Source organism: Tinamus guttatus, unplaced genomic scaffold (genome assembly GCF_059628265.1).
Source record: "Tinamus guttatus ecotype Peru unplaced genomic scaffold, ASM5962826v1 Tinamus_guttatus_pri_ptg000213l, whole genome shotgun sequence".
Lineage (NCBI taxonomy): Eukaryota > Metazoa > Chordata > Aves > Tinamiformes > Tinamidae > Tinamus > Tinamus guttatus.
In genome coordinates this window covers 9014350-9028814 of record NW_028288747.1, presented here as the reverse complement: position 1 = coordinate 9028814, position 14465 = coordinate 9014350, and the positions used below count along the sequence as shown (strand labels likewise).

General features: G+C 49.3%; 1 protein-coding gene across 3 annotated transcripts in view; it reads right to left on the bottom strand.

Annotated features, from left to right (window-relative positions):
• Nucleotides 1-13648, bottom strand: part of LNX1 (ligand of numb-protein X 1) — a 59672-nt gene extending 46024 nt beyond the window's left edge. Inside the window, exon 1 of one of the 3 annotated variants that reach the window (XM_088524706.1) lies at nucleotides 13272-13648. In XM_088524706.1, the coding sequence (XP_088380832.1) occupies nucleotides 13272-13636 (365 nt within the window). In that variant the 5' untranslated portion in view covers nucleotides 13637-13648. Of the gene's footprint in view, nucleotides 1-9432; nucleotides 9525-13271 lie in introns of those variants that run through there. The other 2 variants (XM_088524707.1, XM_088524705.1) reach the window with 2 other exon arrangements.
• Between the last annotated feature and the right edge of the window lie 817 nt (nucleotides 13649-14465).

The following is a 14465-nucleotide window of genomic DNA, read 5'->3' as shown; positions in this document are numbered from 1 at the left end:
TTTATTTGTAGTGGGCTTCAACATACAGGGCAGTTGCAACTCTTTTGAGGATTTCAGTCCAGGTGGTAATTTAACTAGCCAGAGGATCAGCAGATAAAACTCTGACGTTACATATCCGTTCTCAAGTTGAACTATTTCATGTCCTGGCTTAACCTGTGTTTAGTCTAACAGATAAATGTTTAGAGTTCACCAGGCCTGCTGAAGTGAAGCTGATATAAAGAGAATCTCACCAAACCCGGTCAATCCATTAAGCCGCCTTTGTTTTTAGCCTTCAGCTCAGCATGTTTTGCTGAAATTAAGCTCAGCAGCTTAAATTCACAGTTTACTCATATATTAATCCATAAATTTAAAATAAGAGACATAGCCAGCTCAGTATGCAGTGCTGAAATAGCCTAAGGAGACACAAGACACATGACTTAACGTGCTCATCACCGTTGTGCTTAACCTCATGGCTCCTGAGCAGATCAAGTCAGCCAGTGTCTCTGTCCTTCCTTCTCCTTTCCACTCTCCTCAAATGGGACAAGGGCATAGTCACTTGAAGGACACATCAGGTGCCTGGAGATGACAGAAAGGGGCAGACAGGGCTTCATTCCACTGCAATGAGGAGGACATGGCCAGCACAGCTCGGGCAGCAGGGTCTCACCACGTGCTAATACTTGAACTTGCCGAGTTCAGGTGACTTAAGAGTCAGAGGGGTGATTTCCACTTGCCTGTCACAGTTAAATGCAGGACTCTGCTCTTGTTTGATCTTGTTTCTGTCTGTTCACCACAGTGGTTACAATAGGGAGCAAGTCTGAGAAAAGTGTTTATTTTCAAACCAGTTCATTGCTTGGCCCTGGATTTGGAGAAAAATATTTTCATGGGGCAGAGCAGTGTTTAAGGGCACTTCTCCCCTGTTAACTTGGATCCCCCAGCACTGCTGCTCCTAAGCACCGCTTGTGGGTAGCTTGTGGTAGCTTGTGGGAAAGGCCACAGCAGAGCAGGGCGGGGTGAAGAAGAGTTCAGAAGAAAAGGAAAGATAAAGATTAGAATAGACAAGAGTAACCAGGAAGAAAATAGTTAAAGAAACCAAAACACATTATGGCACTGCTTATAACAAACTTGTAACTAGTATTACAGGTTATACTAAGAGAACCAAAAGAAAGACTCCTTTATAATGTTTCAAACCTGCATTTTCTCCCCAAACTCATACAGGTCAGAAGCAGCCAGCTGATGCTTGGCAGGTAGCATCAAGATGGTTTACATAACACTGCACTAAGGTAAGCAAATTGAGGCACAAACAGTTATTTTTGCCCAATGTTCAGGCAACTCACTCAGTACAGCCAAAACCTTCACCCCGTTGGCTGCGAGCTCTGTTGGTGTTGCAAAGCCCCAAGGGGCACAAAATCACTGTGGGATTTCATGCATTCATTGTCAACCTCTATTCGCTGGGGATTTGAAAAACAGACATGAAGTCCAGGGAGGTTGGAGCAGCAATTAGCAGACAGCACCAGCACACTAGGAGGCCAGTACAAACCCAAGAAGTGCATTTTATTTGCAAAATGTGCCTATTAACCTCTCTGCAACACAGAGAGAGCAAATACATGTAACCCAGTATCTGCTGAGGAAAAGGAAAGGGCAAGGGCAGGAGGAAGGATGACTCTGGGATTCTGTTGGGAGGTAGATGGAACAAGAGCAGGTGACTTTTGGAAGTATCTGGTGCAGATTACAGCTCTTCAACTCTAAAAGAGGGTTACTTGGTCTCAGCCTCCCTTTATAAGTTTTCTTTTTTTCACTTGGGTCATGTTACTATTATTCAAGCTGAGATTAGGAAAAACGCAAAGCTGCAAGACTTTGCATTTATTTGCTCTGTCAGCTCAATATATTTCGTGCAAGTCTAGATGTACACTATATATCTTATTAAATGTTCTGTCCTGTTTTGGTCCATTCTCTTCTGATTTATTTTGAAGTAAAAGACCACAACTGTAAGTGCCTTCAAATCTACAAATGCTTAGACCACTGGGGACAGAGGAGAAAACAGTGAAATGCAGCAACCATTACTGTCCAATTTCATTACGCTCATTCCTTGGGAGGACAAAACAAGAATGTGCTGGAATTCAATCCCCTCTGAGGGAAGAAACTGGAATTAATATGTTTGCCAGAAACGATGTACACACAGTCCTCTAAAAATCATCAAATTAAGTAAAATTTAAATGCAAGACTTATTAAAATGGGCACGGACCAAAATGTAGAGACACAACACCAAGGGAAGTACCTTGCTACGGCCATCCTTTTGATCCACGATAACGCGAAGCACCTGCAAAGCAGGCAAGGAGAACGTGGCATTTGGCAAATGCTCGGGGCTGCAGTACGCGGCCTGTCCTACGTCCAGGTCCCTGCAGAGGGCACATGGGCAGCCCCAGGTTGTAGATGTCACCCCTGGAGACCCCAGGCAGATCTTTTCAGCTTGTCTAGGTTGACCTGGCATCTCCAGTGCACCCTGGCTTGAGGCAAAGCAGCAGTAACCAGCACTTTCAACCAAGCGCTACCCCGCAACAGATCTCAACGGCACGAGCCACCCCAGCAGTGCCAGGAGCAAAAGAGAAAGCCCAGCGTGCGCACGCTGCCCTTGGGGAAGGGCTCACTCATCCTTTCTCCAGCACTGCCGTCTTCCTGCAGCCATTGCCAGCAGGGGAGAAGGCCAGGAGCTCAACCCCAAGTTCCTGGAGTGGCTCCCGCTGGTGCTGATGAGGGCAGGTCACAGCCGCCTGCAGGGATCCCAGTTCTGGCCACACCACTGCCAAACCTGTTTGGTGAATGCCTGTGTCACAACATGCGCTGGCTGTACGTGCAGCGTGCTTACTTCTGCCTGTAACGTAACCTGTTGGGAGGAGGGTCTGGGAACAGCCTTGCCCACCCCTATCTCCTACACACCCCGACACGGCAGCAGCAGCTCGGCACGCTGCTGGTTCCTCCCGCGGACCACAGGGCACACCGAGCTCATCACACCTGTATGCTCCCCAGTAAAGTCCCCAGCATGCAGGACTCTCTTTGGCTCTCATACTGGTGACTTATAAAATCCTCAAGCACGGAGGTCTCTGCTGATGCTCCTATGAAACTATTCCACTGCTTTTTTTCAAAAACCTTCCTTCCCTTGTAAAACAAACAAACAAAAACCAAACAAATCAAAACAGTGAGACGCCACCCATACTAACTTAATGTTAAAAATAATATATAACAATAATGCTTTTCATGTATAGGAGAGAAAGAAAATACCCTCAATTATGCCATGCTGATCAAATTCTAACTGGAATTTATTACTCCAGAGACATTTTAGTTCATTTATTTTGTCTTATTCAGGCAGACAATTTGCAGGTAGTTGAGAGAAGAGGAAATAGAAAAAAAATCCATATTGGCTCAGAATATGTAATAAGCAGGAAAATATTATTCTGTGGAGAGACAGCAACGGGAGTCAAGCCATCTTTCTCTCTTTACAATGAGCACAGACCTAGAAGCTGCAAGTATGTTGTCTAAACCTGACCTTACCCCATGTGTCACAGCGGTGTCATGAAACAAGGACATAGCAGACGAGGGTGATTATTCCCTCTTCACCGTGGTACCCACTGTATCAAGCTCGGCATATTGACGAAGAGAACAGAGAATAAATACCAGGGCAGATATGGTCAATGCTACGTCTGATGACTGCGAAACTCTGCCTGCCTGCAGTGCTGAGCAAAGCAAGACCGTATTGATAAAGCTTGATGGTGATGTCAACACAAACTTGACACAAAGAGCGGTTTCCTGGAAATAGAGCTTAAATTGCTTACTGCTAGCAAACCTCTTTTACTTCATATTGAGAGAAAATATCATAAAATATGCAGAGGTTACAGAATTTGAACAACTCTTTTTTTAGGAGGGGGTGAGGGGAGGCAGGAGGTAAAAATTGTTGTGCAGTGTCTGTTATCATCTCCAGTCATTTCATTCACTAAGTTGTTACTGATTTTGTGCCAATTTCTATTCAGAATCAGCTGCCAATTAATAAATTAGCTCAAGGATTCACGGACTAATCTCAGTCTTCACCACCAGTTATAACTCTGCCAAGGCTGAGGGAGGAATTCAGCTTTCTAAGATGTAAAAAAGCCCCATATTTTTATGTCAAAAGAGAATGGAGCTCCAAGCGGGGATTCTTTTGTGACTGGCAGGTTTCAGGTGGGACATCCGACATGTCCCTTACACGGGGAGCAGGTACTAGGAGGCCAGCGTTGCTGCTGCGGCGCGTGGCAGGGAGGCTCCGCTCCCACGGCAAGACACAGCAAAGCAACTGCAGCTCCTGAGCGGCGGCTCTGCCCACGGAGAGGGCATGGAACACGGCCAGCTGCTTCACGTCCAGAGACCTGCAAGGCGGGTTCTCCGGAAAGGTCAAGGGTGTTTGAAAAGCAAGTCCTTAGAGCTGCTGATCTGCCTCACTGCAAGGCAGGGGGCCGTGCTGCAGCTGCTCTCTGAAGCGGTATTCGGAGCAGGATTTAATCCGCGACGGGCAGAGGAGCGCTGCAAGAACAGCATTCATCCGAGTGTTTCAGGACAGCCCAATTCCACCAGATTTGTCAGAGAAATAGCTCGAGGAAAAACATCACTGTCACGCTGCCAGTGCCGGCGCTAAACTAGGTTAATGGCCGGGGAGCAGCGGAGGCCGGGCAGGCTCGCGAGCAAGCGCCATGCAGCTCCGCAGTGCGAGGGGCGAGCGCCTGCCGCCCGCGTGCAAGCCCCTTGCTCACCCTGGGGCCTCCCCTCGCCAGCCCCATCCCCAAGCTTGCTGGCCACGGCTGGAAGGTGAGCGATTCCCCAGCTCGCAGCCCCGTACGCGAGCAAGGCTGCAAGGAGGCTCCCATCGGGAGCTCACCCGCACGTAGGCTCAGACTGAGCTGAAACGCTACCAACGAATGGAAAAAGAATCCCTTTCTGCCAACCACTGTGTTTTCAGCTTGGCTTCCTTTCACCCTCCTGGTGAGTTTTCCTTCTGGCACAAATACAGTAGCTGTGATTGACACTGGCCACATCAGCCTTTTCCATAGGCGCCCGGAGGCTCTGGGCACGGGAAGACGCGAGAGCAGCACAGAGCTCTGGGTCTGACCTCGAGCGCGCGCAGGAGGCTGGGGAGGGAGCAAGGGAAGCTTCACGCGTGCGCAGCAGCAGTACAGCAGGATCGGCCCCAAGTACACCAGAAACGCCAGCTTCCACCACATGCAGAACTCCCAGGCTACCAATCCGTAAATCCCCAACGCGGCCGCCGAGGCGGGCAGGAGGGCAGCAGAGCCGTCTGCCGCGCGTGCTGCCGTCCATGCCGTGCGGCCTTGCGCTCGCCACGAGCCCTGCTTCTCCCGAGAGGCGCCCGCAGCCAGCACGCGGGGAAAGGGCTTTTATCCCCGTGTGCTTTGGGCTGCTCAGCACAAATATCCCAAGCATTTCCCTTACGTTTTCATTCACAAATCTTTCCAGCCATTTTAAATTTTAGTCTCTAAGACTTTCCGGTTTGAAATCAACCTCACGGCTTAGCTCTGACTCACACTTTCATGGGCAGAGCTCTGCACAGAGTCAGGAGGGCAGCACATGAGCCACGCGATGGACTAACGCACGAGCAGAAAAGGAGCTCACAAATGCTGCATGCAAGGGGCACTGCCAGCTGCCTGAAGGGCTCCTGCACTCCCTGATTTCAGTGCAGGTACATTTGTAAGCACAGGCATAAAGTCACATGCAAATCTGACCACCACCAAACTAAACAAAAGTTAAAAAAAATGTGATCTGCGTGGCCAAGCTGCACACTGGAACGGGGCCATGAGGACTCAGCCTCAAGCGGCAAGGAGCCCGTCCTACAGCATCCATCGGGCACAGCGCGCTCATCCTGCAAAAAACCTCATGGTGTCCAAGGAAGTGCATGTGTGCAGGATGCAGGGGTGCTCGTATGTGCAAAGACATCCATGTGCAGATGGATTTTGGGGAGATCAAAATTAAATGTTGCTCTGGCAACTTCTGTTAATGCTGTGTTTGTCCTGTGCTGAAAACAAGGGGAGATTAGCTGATTTGAAAACAAGCTGATACTATAATTTTCAACTCTTTCACTGTGGAATGCTCCCTTCACCTAAAATTTTGAACTAAATTGTGCTCACCATAAAAAGTCTTGCCCAAAGACACTGGAAAACAGCTGGTGCTTGTGTCTCTCCTCTTCAAACTGAATGAATAGAGAAACTAAATTTTACTGGCTATTCCAGCCAAAGTGCTGTTTGGAAATGCAAGAGAGTACTTATCCTATAAAAGTTATATGGGGAAACTTGATCCTGTTAATTTGGTGAGATGCCTTTGATGGTTTCACGTAAAACTGAAGAGTGGTAAGGGGGAAAAAAAAGAAGTAACTTTTAGTAAGCAGACATAGCAACGAAGTTGTGCATTTCCTTCTAGTAAATCGTTGGTTTGTGGAAAAGGGTTCATTCAAACTAGTGGGGCAGACAGAGCTGGGCGATTAACAGCACCGACTAAGGCCAGGAGTGGTCTAATCTTCAGAGTGAAGCAAACCCGGCTGCAGCACCTGCAATTGCGGTTCTCGACCTCTGCCGAGCGCGCAGAGCTCTGGGCAGTCTCCCAGGAGGGTCCCTGGTGAGCACAGCCACGTGCCCACGGGGATTGCACCGAAACCCAATGCTGTCTGCATGACCAAGGTGCCCGGTTTTCCGAGGACAGGCTTTCCAGCACATGGTTGTGCATCCCTTCCTTCACTATTTCACTTCTAGGTGTTGGGTGTCTGTGGACACATCCTACACACCCCAGAGGCTCAGCCTTTCGTGGGCCCCTTACAGGAAGGAACAGCCTAGCTCAGCAAGGGCTGCTGTTAATGTATTGGCAAGTGGCAAGAGCAGCGTCAGAGCCGAGATGTTTAGTGGGGGGCAAATGAATGACAACAAAGGCCAGCAAGTGGCTTTAGTGCCGATGGCAGTATCAGGAGACAGACATTCGCTCACTGAGAATCCCTATAATTATGCAAGTGCTAACACTGAAAACGAAAACCGACAGCACTACACATCTCTCCCATGAAATGCTACCACTAAACCTGCACACACCTATTTCCAGCTGCCTGACACCCGACAGGTGCCAAGGTCTAACAGCCTTTCCCCAACCTCATTTCTCCTCTTTGACTCTTCCAAATTCCCCTTTGTTACTTGGATAGATACCAGAGAGGCAGGCCTGGGGCTGTACTGCAATCCCTATTCCCCAGACCCATTCTGCACTTAAGAAGGAAAACGCCCTCAAGCTGTCGCATCCTCCCCCCAAAGCTACGCAAATAACCGGGTCTGTAACGGCACAAGAGGAGCGAGGGCCGGGGGGAGCAGGACGAAACGCTGCGGCCGATCCCTTGCAGGGACCGAGCGGGTACGCATCTCCCAACTCGCTCCCCTCGGCTGGCACCTTCCGTGGCTGCCAGCCAGCAAAGCAACGTGGCCTGACCGAGGCCGTGTTTGTGCTGGCCTGCGACCAAAGGCAGTGCAGTGACGAGGAAACCCCTTCTGCCCGCCACGAGCTGCTTCCGAGGCACTGGGAGAGCCGTGGGGTACGTGGCACCCCATGGGGCTCCACGGTGTCTCTGGGCAGGGATTTAAGGAGCCACCTCTGTGGGCTGAGGGCCCCCCAGGGGTAGGACACTCACCCTGTCGCGTTTGCAATTGGCACCAAGTGCAGCCTGGCCTAGTGCCTGAGCAACCTAGGGAGCAACCTGTGGGTATAACACGAACACAAACTCATTGACCGGCACTGAAAGCAGTCGTTTGCTTCCCGGTGCTGCCACCAGAGAGGGCCTTAAATACAGCCCATGGACAAGGGCACCGGTGCCCGCGCCGACCCGGCTGCAGCAGGAGGCACCGGGCGCACGGCAGCGGGAGGAGTCCCGGCCGGGCCGGAGCGGCAGCAGCGCCCGCAGGGCTGCGCGCCCCCATTGCCGCGCGCCGCGGCCGCACGTCCAGCGCCGCCGCCAGCGCCGCTCCCGCTCCGCGCGCCGGAGGGGCAGCTCCCGCGCGGAGCGGCCCTCCGTGCTCCGAGGGGCAGCGAGCCCGAATCCCCCGGAAGAGCAGCGGGGCTGCGCGCGCGCTCCTGTTAATCTCATCGGGCTCTTCTCCTGGAAATGAGACGTCTCAGATGCCACCGTTTCCATTGCAAACGCTCATCTGCTCTGCTAGCAGCTGCGTGTTTCCTGGAGCCCTGTTTGCTAAGCTGACCTTTTCCTTTTTTTTCTTTTTTTTTGTCCTTGAACGAAATACTTTTAAATGAAAATGAGGACATAGCTATAACCATTGAATCCAGATTTGTTAAATGTTTAAAAACACGCACACAAACCCTGAGCAGTGGCACAAAGAACAGCTAAATTATTTATAGCTGCCATGCATATCACATACAAATTTCAAAGGAGACCTTTCTGTTTCTGCAAAATACTGCAGCTGGTAGAGACTAAACCTTTTGTAAATTAATAAAAATCCGTTGTACCAGCCACAACTGTTACTGAAACATCCCCACTCTAGGCACAAAATAGTCATTTCTCCTTCCCGAGCAGAAATAGCTATTTCTTTCATTTTATCAAGGAATATTTTAGAGGCTATTTCTTAAAAACATAAACAGGATAAAATTATTTTAAAAATCATACTGGAGCAAATATCTATTTCTATTCTCAGAGGCCCAATAATTATCCAAACACCAATTAAACTAGCATCATTTTCTGCTCATACTACGGAGTATTTGTTTTATGGGTTGGAAAGCTCAGCTACGGGATTGCCTGGGATTTTCATTTTTTTTAAGACATGAGGATGCATATATATAGATATACAGATATATATATATGCACATGGACCGCTATACTGATATTTGCATTAGAGAGAAAATAACGTTTTGCTGCTGGCACAAACACAGATGCGGGAATGTTTTCCCCCTCTCCCAAGTGAATCGCCCCCGCTGAGGGATCCCTGGCGCTTTGCACACAGATTTACACGCGGAGCCCGTGGCTGTGCACGCGCGCGGCTCCGCGGAGCTCATCTCCCCGCAATGCCCAGCTCCCGTGCAAGGCTGTTTACAGCAAGGCACGGGTTGGGAAGGGGAAAACACCCAAAACCCAACAACCATTGCTAAGGGCTGCACCGAGGGGCAAAGCTGATGGGGAAAAAGGCTGTTTCCCTCAGGCTGCCCCAGCCGCTCCCGCGCTCGGAGCGAAGGCGATGGAGAGGCACTGCTGCTATTAGCCCTTTGGTGGAGATGCCGCTCCGTGGTGGCGGGGCTTTTGGCTATGGGCTTTGCGGTTCCCTTTGCACACACACACACACATGCACGGAGGCACAGGGACACGCAGAGAGAGACACCAACACGGCGGCGCCGACACAGACAGACACACAGAGAGCACAAGGACACGCGAGCGTGCGTACTCACAGCTCGGAGTACAGGAAGTGCAGGTTGCCCACATTGTCTATGTAGTTTGCAGGACTTAGCCAAGGCAGGACCAGCAAGAGTAGAGCCTTCATTCTCAGGGCAGGGCCGGGTCTCCTCCTTCCCACCTTCCCTGCGTGCCGGTGGGACACGCACCTCCAAGCTTTGGTGGCAGCCAAGCCCCTTCTACACGAGCCTTTCCGTCTCAACGCAATGGTGGCACATTATGGATCGCGCTTAAATCCCTGAAACGAAGCTACACTGAGAAAATCATTGACCTGTAAGAGGATTACTCGGTCTGGCTCTCAGATGGGGAGACGTGAGGGTTTAGGGACAGCACAGCATGGTTGGCGAGACAGTGACTTATGCTGCAGAGCAGAATGATGCACGGGGAAGAGACCTGCCTCCTGCAGTATTCAGAGTGGTTCTTCAGAGGCAGCTGGTACGTTTACATCACTGCCCACAAGCAGATGGGTTACGAGCCGAGCTGCATCACGGAAGGGTCTAGCCGCCTGAAAAGGGGGGAAAAATATCCCCCGTGGAGTTCGGAAGCAGGCTGTATCGGAAGACCACACCTTTTTAAAGTAAAACACTGCAAAAGATCACAGCTCAGGGCTGGCAGCGGGAGCTCACTCTGAAATCCTCAAGTCAGTCAGATGCTTTTGTGCAAATATCAATCGGGTAGCAAAGCAAGGACACCTCTCTTCTCGCTCTTTTTTTTTTTTGAATAATGCAAGAGCAAACATTAGAACATCCCTTTAAATAGGGATGCTTTTAATGCAGTGGTAATTGGAGTTACAAAATATTAAAGTTCTCACAGAGCATAAAACACAAACTCACCTCGTCCCATCAGTGACCTCATCGCTGATCGGGACAAGGTTTCGCTTCCTCCCTGACAGCAAGGATTGGTCGGGGATTGATTTATGCGAGAACTGCCAAGCGCCCCGTGGCTTGCACAGAGCCTGCTTTAATTTATTCGCCGAGAACACTGATCACATCCAGTCAAGGTTTCAGACCGGCTCTGAGCCGCTCCCTCCACAGGCTCCAGGTTCCTTTATTATTATTATTATTACTGTTAAAGCCCTACACTTTCTCTGGGCGCTATTGACCTAGTGGAGCGGAGGGAGACCCTGTTCCTGCTCGGAGGCACTGCCTGAAGAGCACGCTGCCCTTCCGCTCCCACGCGGCTCCCAGCTGGCACCCCGGGGGCCCAGGAGGTCCCTGCACTCCTGAGGATTGCCTTGGAGGGATAAATACCTTCAGTAGTATTAACAAATCCTGCATTAAAAGCAAATAAATAAAACCACTGCACACTGCCTACAGACACAATGTTTCAAAACAACCCAATATGAGTCATTCTGCTAAAATTCACGAAGTTACCTCTTTATTCTCCTGCAGGTTGGAAAGGCAGGGGTCTGCCCCACATCTTCAGGAATAGCAATGGACTTAAACATTTTAGTGAAGCCCCCAGCAGCAAAAGTACCCTATTAATTCCTACTCTCCTGCTGCTGCCCTTCAGCCATGCAGTAACTCAGCCCTCCAAATCACCTGAGGAAAATGGGTTTTCATGAGCGGCCAGGAGGTTGCTGACAGCTTTGCAGCTTCGCCTTGTATTGAACTTCCTTACAAGCTTTCAGATTTGATGGGGAGGGAGGTCACTGCTCTGTATTTCCAGTCCCTCTTTCTCCAGGTTTTCCAAGGTGGAACGTCGTGGTGGGAGATTTGGGAAGGGCAGGATAGAAGAGAGACTGCAGGAATCTGGTACTGAGCCGATTTTTCCTACTGCTGCATTGGTTCAGCCCAGGTGAGCCAGAGGGATAAGATCTTATGGATCCCAAGAAAAACATCCGGGCCACTGACATGAGTAATAAGCACTGGAACGAAATTCGCCAGACTTTTATGGCATCAAATTTCCATTCACAGTGCCACAGTTCTGCAAGGCGTGTGTGAGAAAGACATATTTAATACTATCCTGAGGGGAAGAAATGCAGACATTGGAGTGACTTGTACATGTCTATACAGAAGAGTCAACACTAGAAATCAGGAATTGTGCAAACCATTTGGTTTTTATGTGAAAAAAAATCTAATTTGCTCATTTCTGAGTTCTGTAAAGTTAATTTTATGGCCAAGGCTCCATCATCTCAAGATAAACAAAGTCAAAAGGGAAGATCCAGAGTACATGAAAGACAGCAGTATGAAAGCAAAGGAAAGAGATATTTGCACTAAGGTCTCAACATTGAAATCTGTAGAGAAACAGCAGCTCACAGCAAGCTACTAATCCCTTTACCTGCATTACTGCTGAAATTTGAATTTGGGGCATGTCAGGAAGGTACTGACCAAAGGCAGAAAGTTGTAAGCAACCTGGCTGATTTTTCCCTTCAGAAACAGAAAGCCAACCTGGCAAGAACATGGCTGACCTGGACTGAGGCCGCTGACACCAAGAGCCATTAAAAAGCATCTCCATGAACAGTAAAATCCAATTCCAGACTCGGCAGGGGCAAAGCACGCACAAGCCCTGCAAACATGCAAGCACCGAGTACGTGCAAAGTGTGCTCTTGCATTTTGCAAGGAGACTGATGCTAATGCGCAAAGGGATCAGTGCTAATGTTTTTATTTTCCCCTTTCTGATAATGCCAAACAGTCAGTACATTTGCTTGGTTAAACCACGACACTTCTGCTCTGCTCACTACCCTCCAAGATGACGCAGCACCAATGACTTTCAAGCAGGTTCAGGCCGTGAAGGGCAGATCCACATAGGGCAAGGATGCTTCAACAAAGTAGTGTTGCATCTGCTCAGAAATTTGCCCTCTGGCACCCTAAGCTGCTTGTCTGGGCTTTTCCACATAAAGCACAAGCCTAAGCTGTGCTAAAGCACAGCCTAGCTTAGGCACAGCCTAAGGGACAGGCATGTACCTAAGACCACAATTCATACCAGCAAACTGCAGGGGAAGTTGTTTCACTGGCCAACAGCAAAAAAAAGACTGTGGGCAAAGGCTAGGTCTTAAACACCAGCTCTACTCAGATCTGAGGTCCCTGCTCTGGTCTAGGCAGAAGCATTTGTCTGCAGTCAGAAATCACAGCCCTGAAGGTATCTCCTCATTCTCCCATTCAAAAAGGAAGACAAAAGCAGCAGCGTGTGCGTTTACCCAGTAAAATGAGGATTATTCACCGCCATCTCCTTCCGGAAGACCCAAACCAACCCCTGGAATGTGTCTCCCAGAGCCAGCAGGGAGGGTGTCCTGACCACCAGGATCACTAAGTCTGGGCTAGGGAAAAGGGCAAGGCAAGGCCTTCCACACTGCACCAGAGCCGACAGCTCGGAGAGCCCCACGGCGCGGTGGGAACACATCCACCTGCAAGGATGAGCTCCAAGCCATGCTCCGAAGACCAATACAAACCAGAATGTTTTCTGCTCTACTTCACATATAGGTCATTTGTGAATCAAGAGAGGGCTGAAGAAAAGGCAATTATAAAACCCTTAATGTACTACTGAAATATTCATGATAGTTCAGCTTCCCGAAACCTCACGGAACTCTTCGGATGACTAAATATACACTTCCATTATGCAGCTAACCACCAGGTATCCTCACAGAATTGCTAACGATAGCATCAAGTACCTTGAATGTATTTAGCTCTTGAAAAAGAGAGTAGGATACAACTAAACGAATGGACCAAACTCAAGTCTAGACTCCTTATACCACAGGCATTCACTGGGACTGAGTTTACCAAATCTCCCTTTACGTTAATTGTTCATTTTAATCGGTTTATTGAAGATGCTATTCCCTTCCCTTAGGGAAAAGAAAGAGGAGTGAAAACCTCTCCACCTATGAGCGCAGACTTACTGGGTTTGGAAATGCTGTTCCAGGTCTCCACGCTGCACCACCTCCGAGCAGTGCTCTGCGAAAGGGCAGCTAACCAGGAGCTTGTCCAGGAGCTTATTCACCAGGATGCTGGATTTCCTGCACGACTGCAGAATCACGAGCTTGCGGTCCATGGGGCAGAAGTCCTTTTCCAAGAGGAAGTTGGTCAGGCAGGCCGTGCAGAAGGTGTGACCACAGAGCGTGTCTAAGGGCTGCAGCAAAGGCTGCAGGCAGATGTGGCAGATCAGGTCGTCATCCACCTCCTCCGTGTAGCTGTACAAGTGGTTTTCTTCAGGTAAGTGCGCTTGGCCGCAGGTGACGCACCGTGGCGGGGAGCTCTGCTCCATCTCGCTGGGTGACTTCTGGCTCGTGGTTGGAATTGATGCAACTCAAAGGAGGGCAGACCAAAACGGCCAGCCCGCTTGCTATTTCTGAGAGCGGCAGCGAGGCCCGTGCGCCATCAGAGCTGTGGGGAAGAAAACCAAAGCATTACGGATTGCCTTCTCATAGCACATTTATAATGCATACAAACCTCTTGGCACTTTTCAGTGAAGGACTGCATCATAAGAATAGGAAAGTGAGGCAAAAAGGATGAAAAAAAATAATTCCAAGGACTTTATTCATTTATTTTTACATCTAACTCAACTTACCCACCTATTCTGAGGAAAGACAACAAGGCAGGGATAGTACTACAGGTATTTAAAGGTTAAAAACTTTAAATTAGCATAAAACTACAAGTCATCTGATCTTTTTATAGTGGTCACATTACTCTGTTGGAAAAGCAGCAGCATCACGTGTAGGCAAACAATACAAGACTGCACAGAAATCAGTAGTTACTGCCCAAACCAGCTCCCCAGCACAGAAAGAGGAACCAGTAACTTAACCTAACACACTCGGGCACAGAGACAACATAGACACTCTGCAGGAGGGAGAAAAACACACGGGTTCATAAGATTTTAGAGTTTGGGAGATGCCAGGCCACCTTCTTCCTCTCAAGTTGAGGGGAAGACTGCTCCCCCACCGTCATCCACACCAGCAGAAACACCTACACTTTACTTTGCAAAACATCAAATACTTCAAGTGCTGACATGAAGTCCATAACACAGGGCTAAGTGCTGTATCTCTCAAGATTAGGCCTACTCCCTTCAAAATTCACATCAAAGAAACCCAGTACGT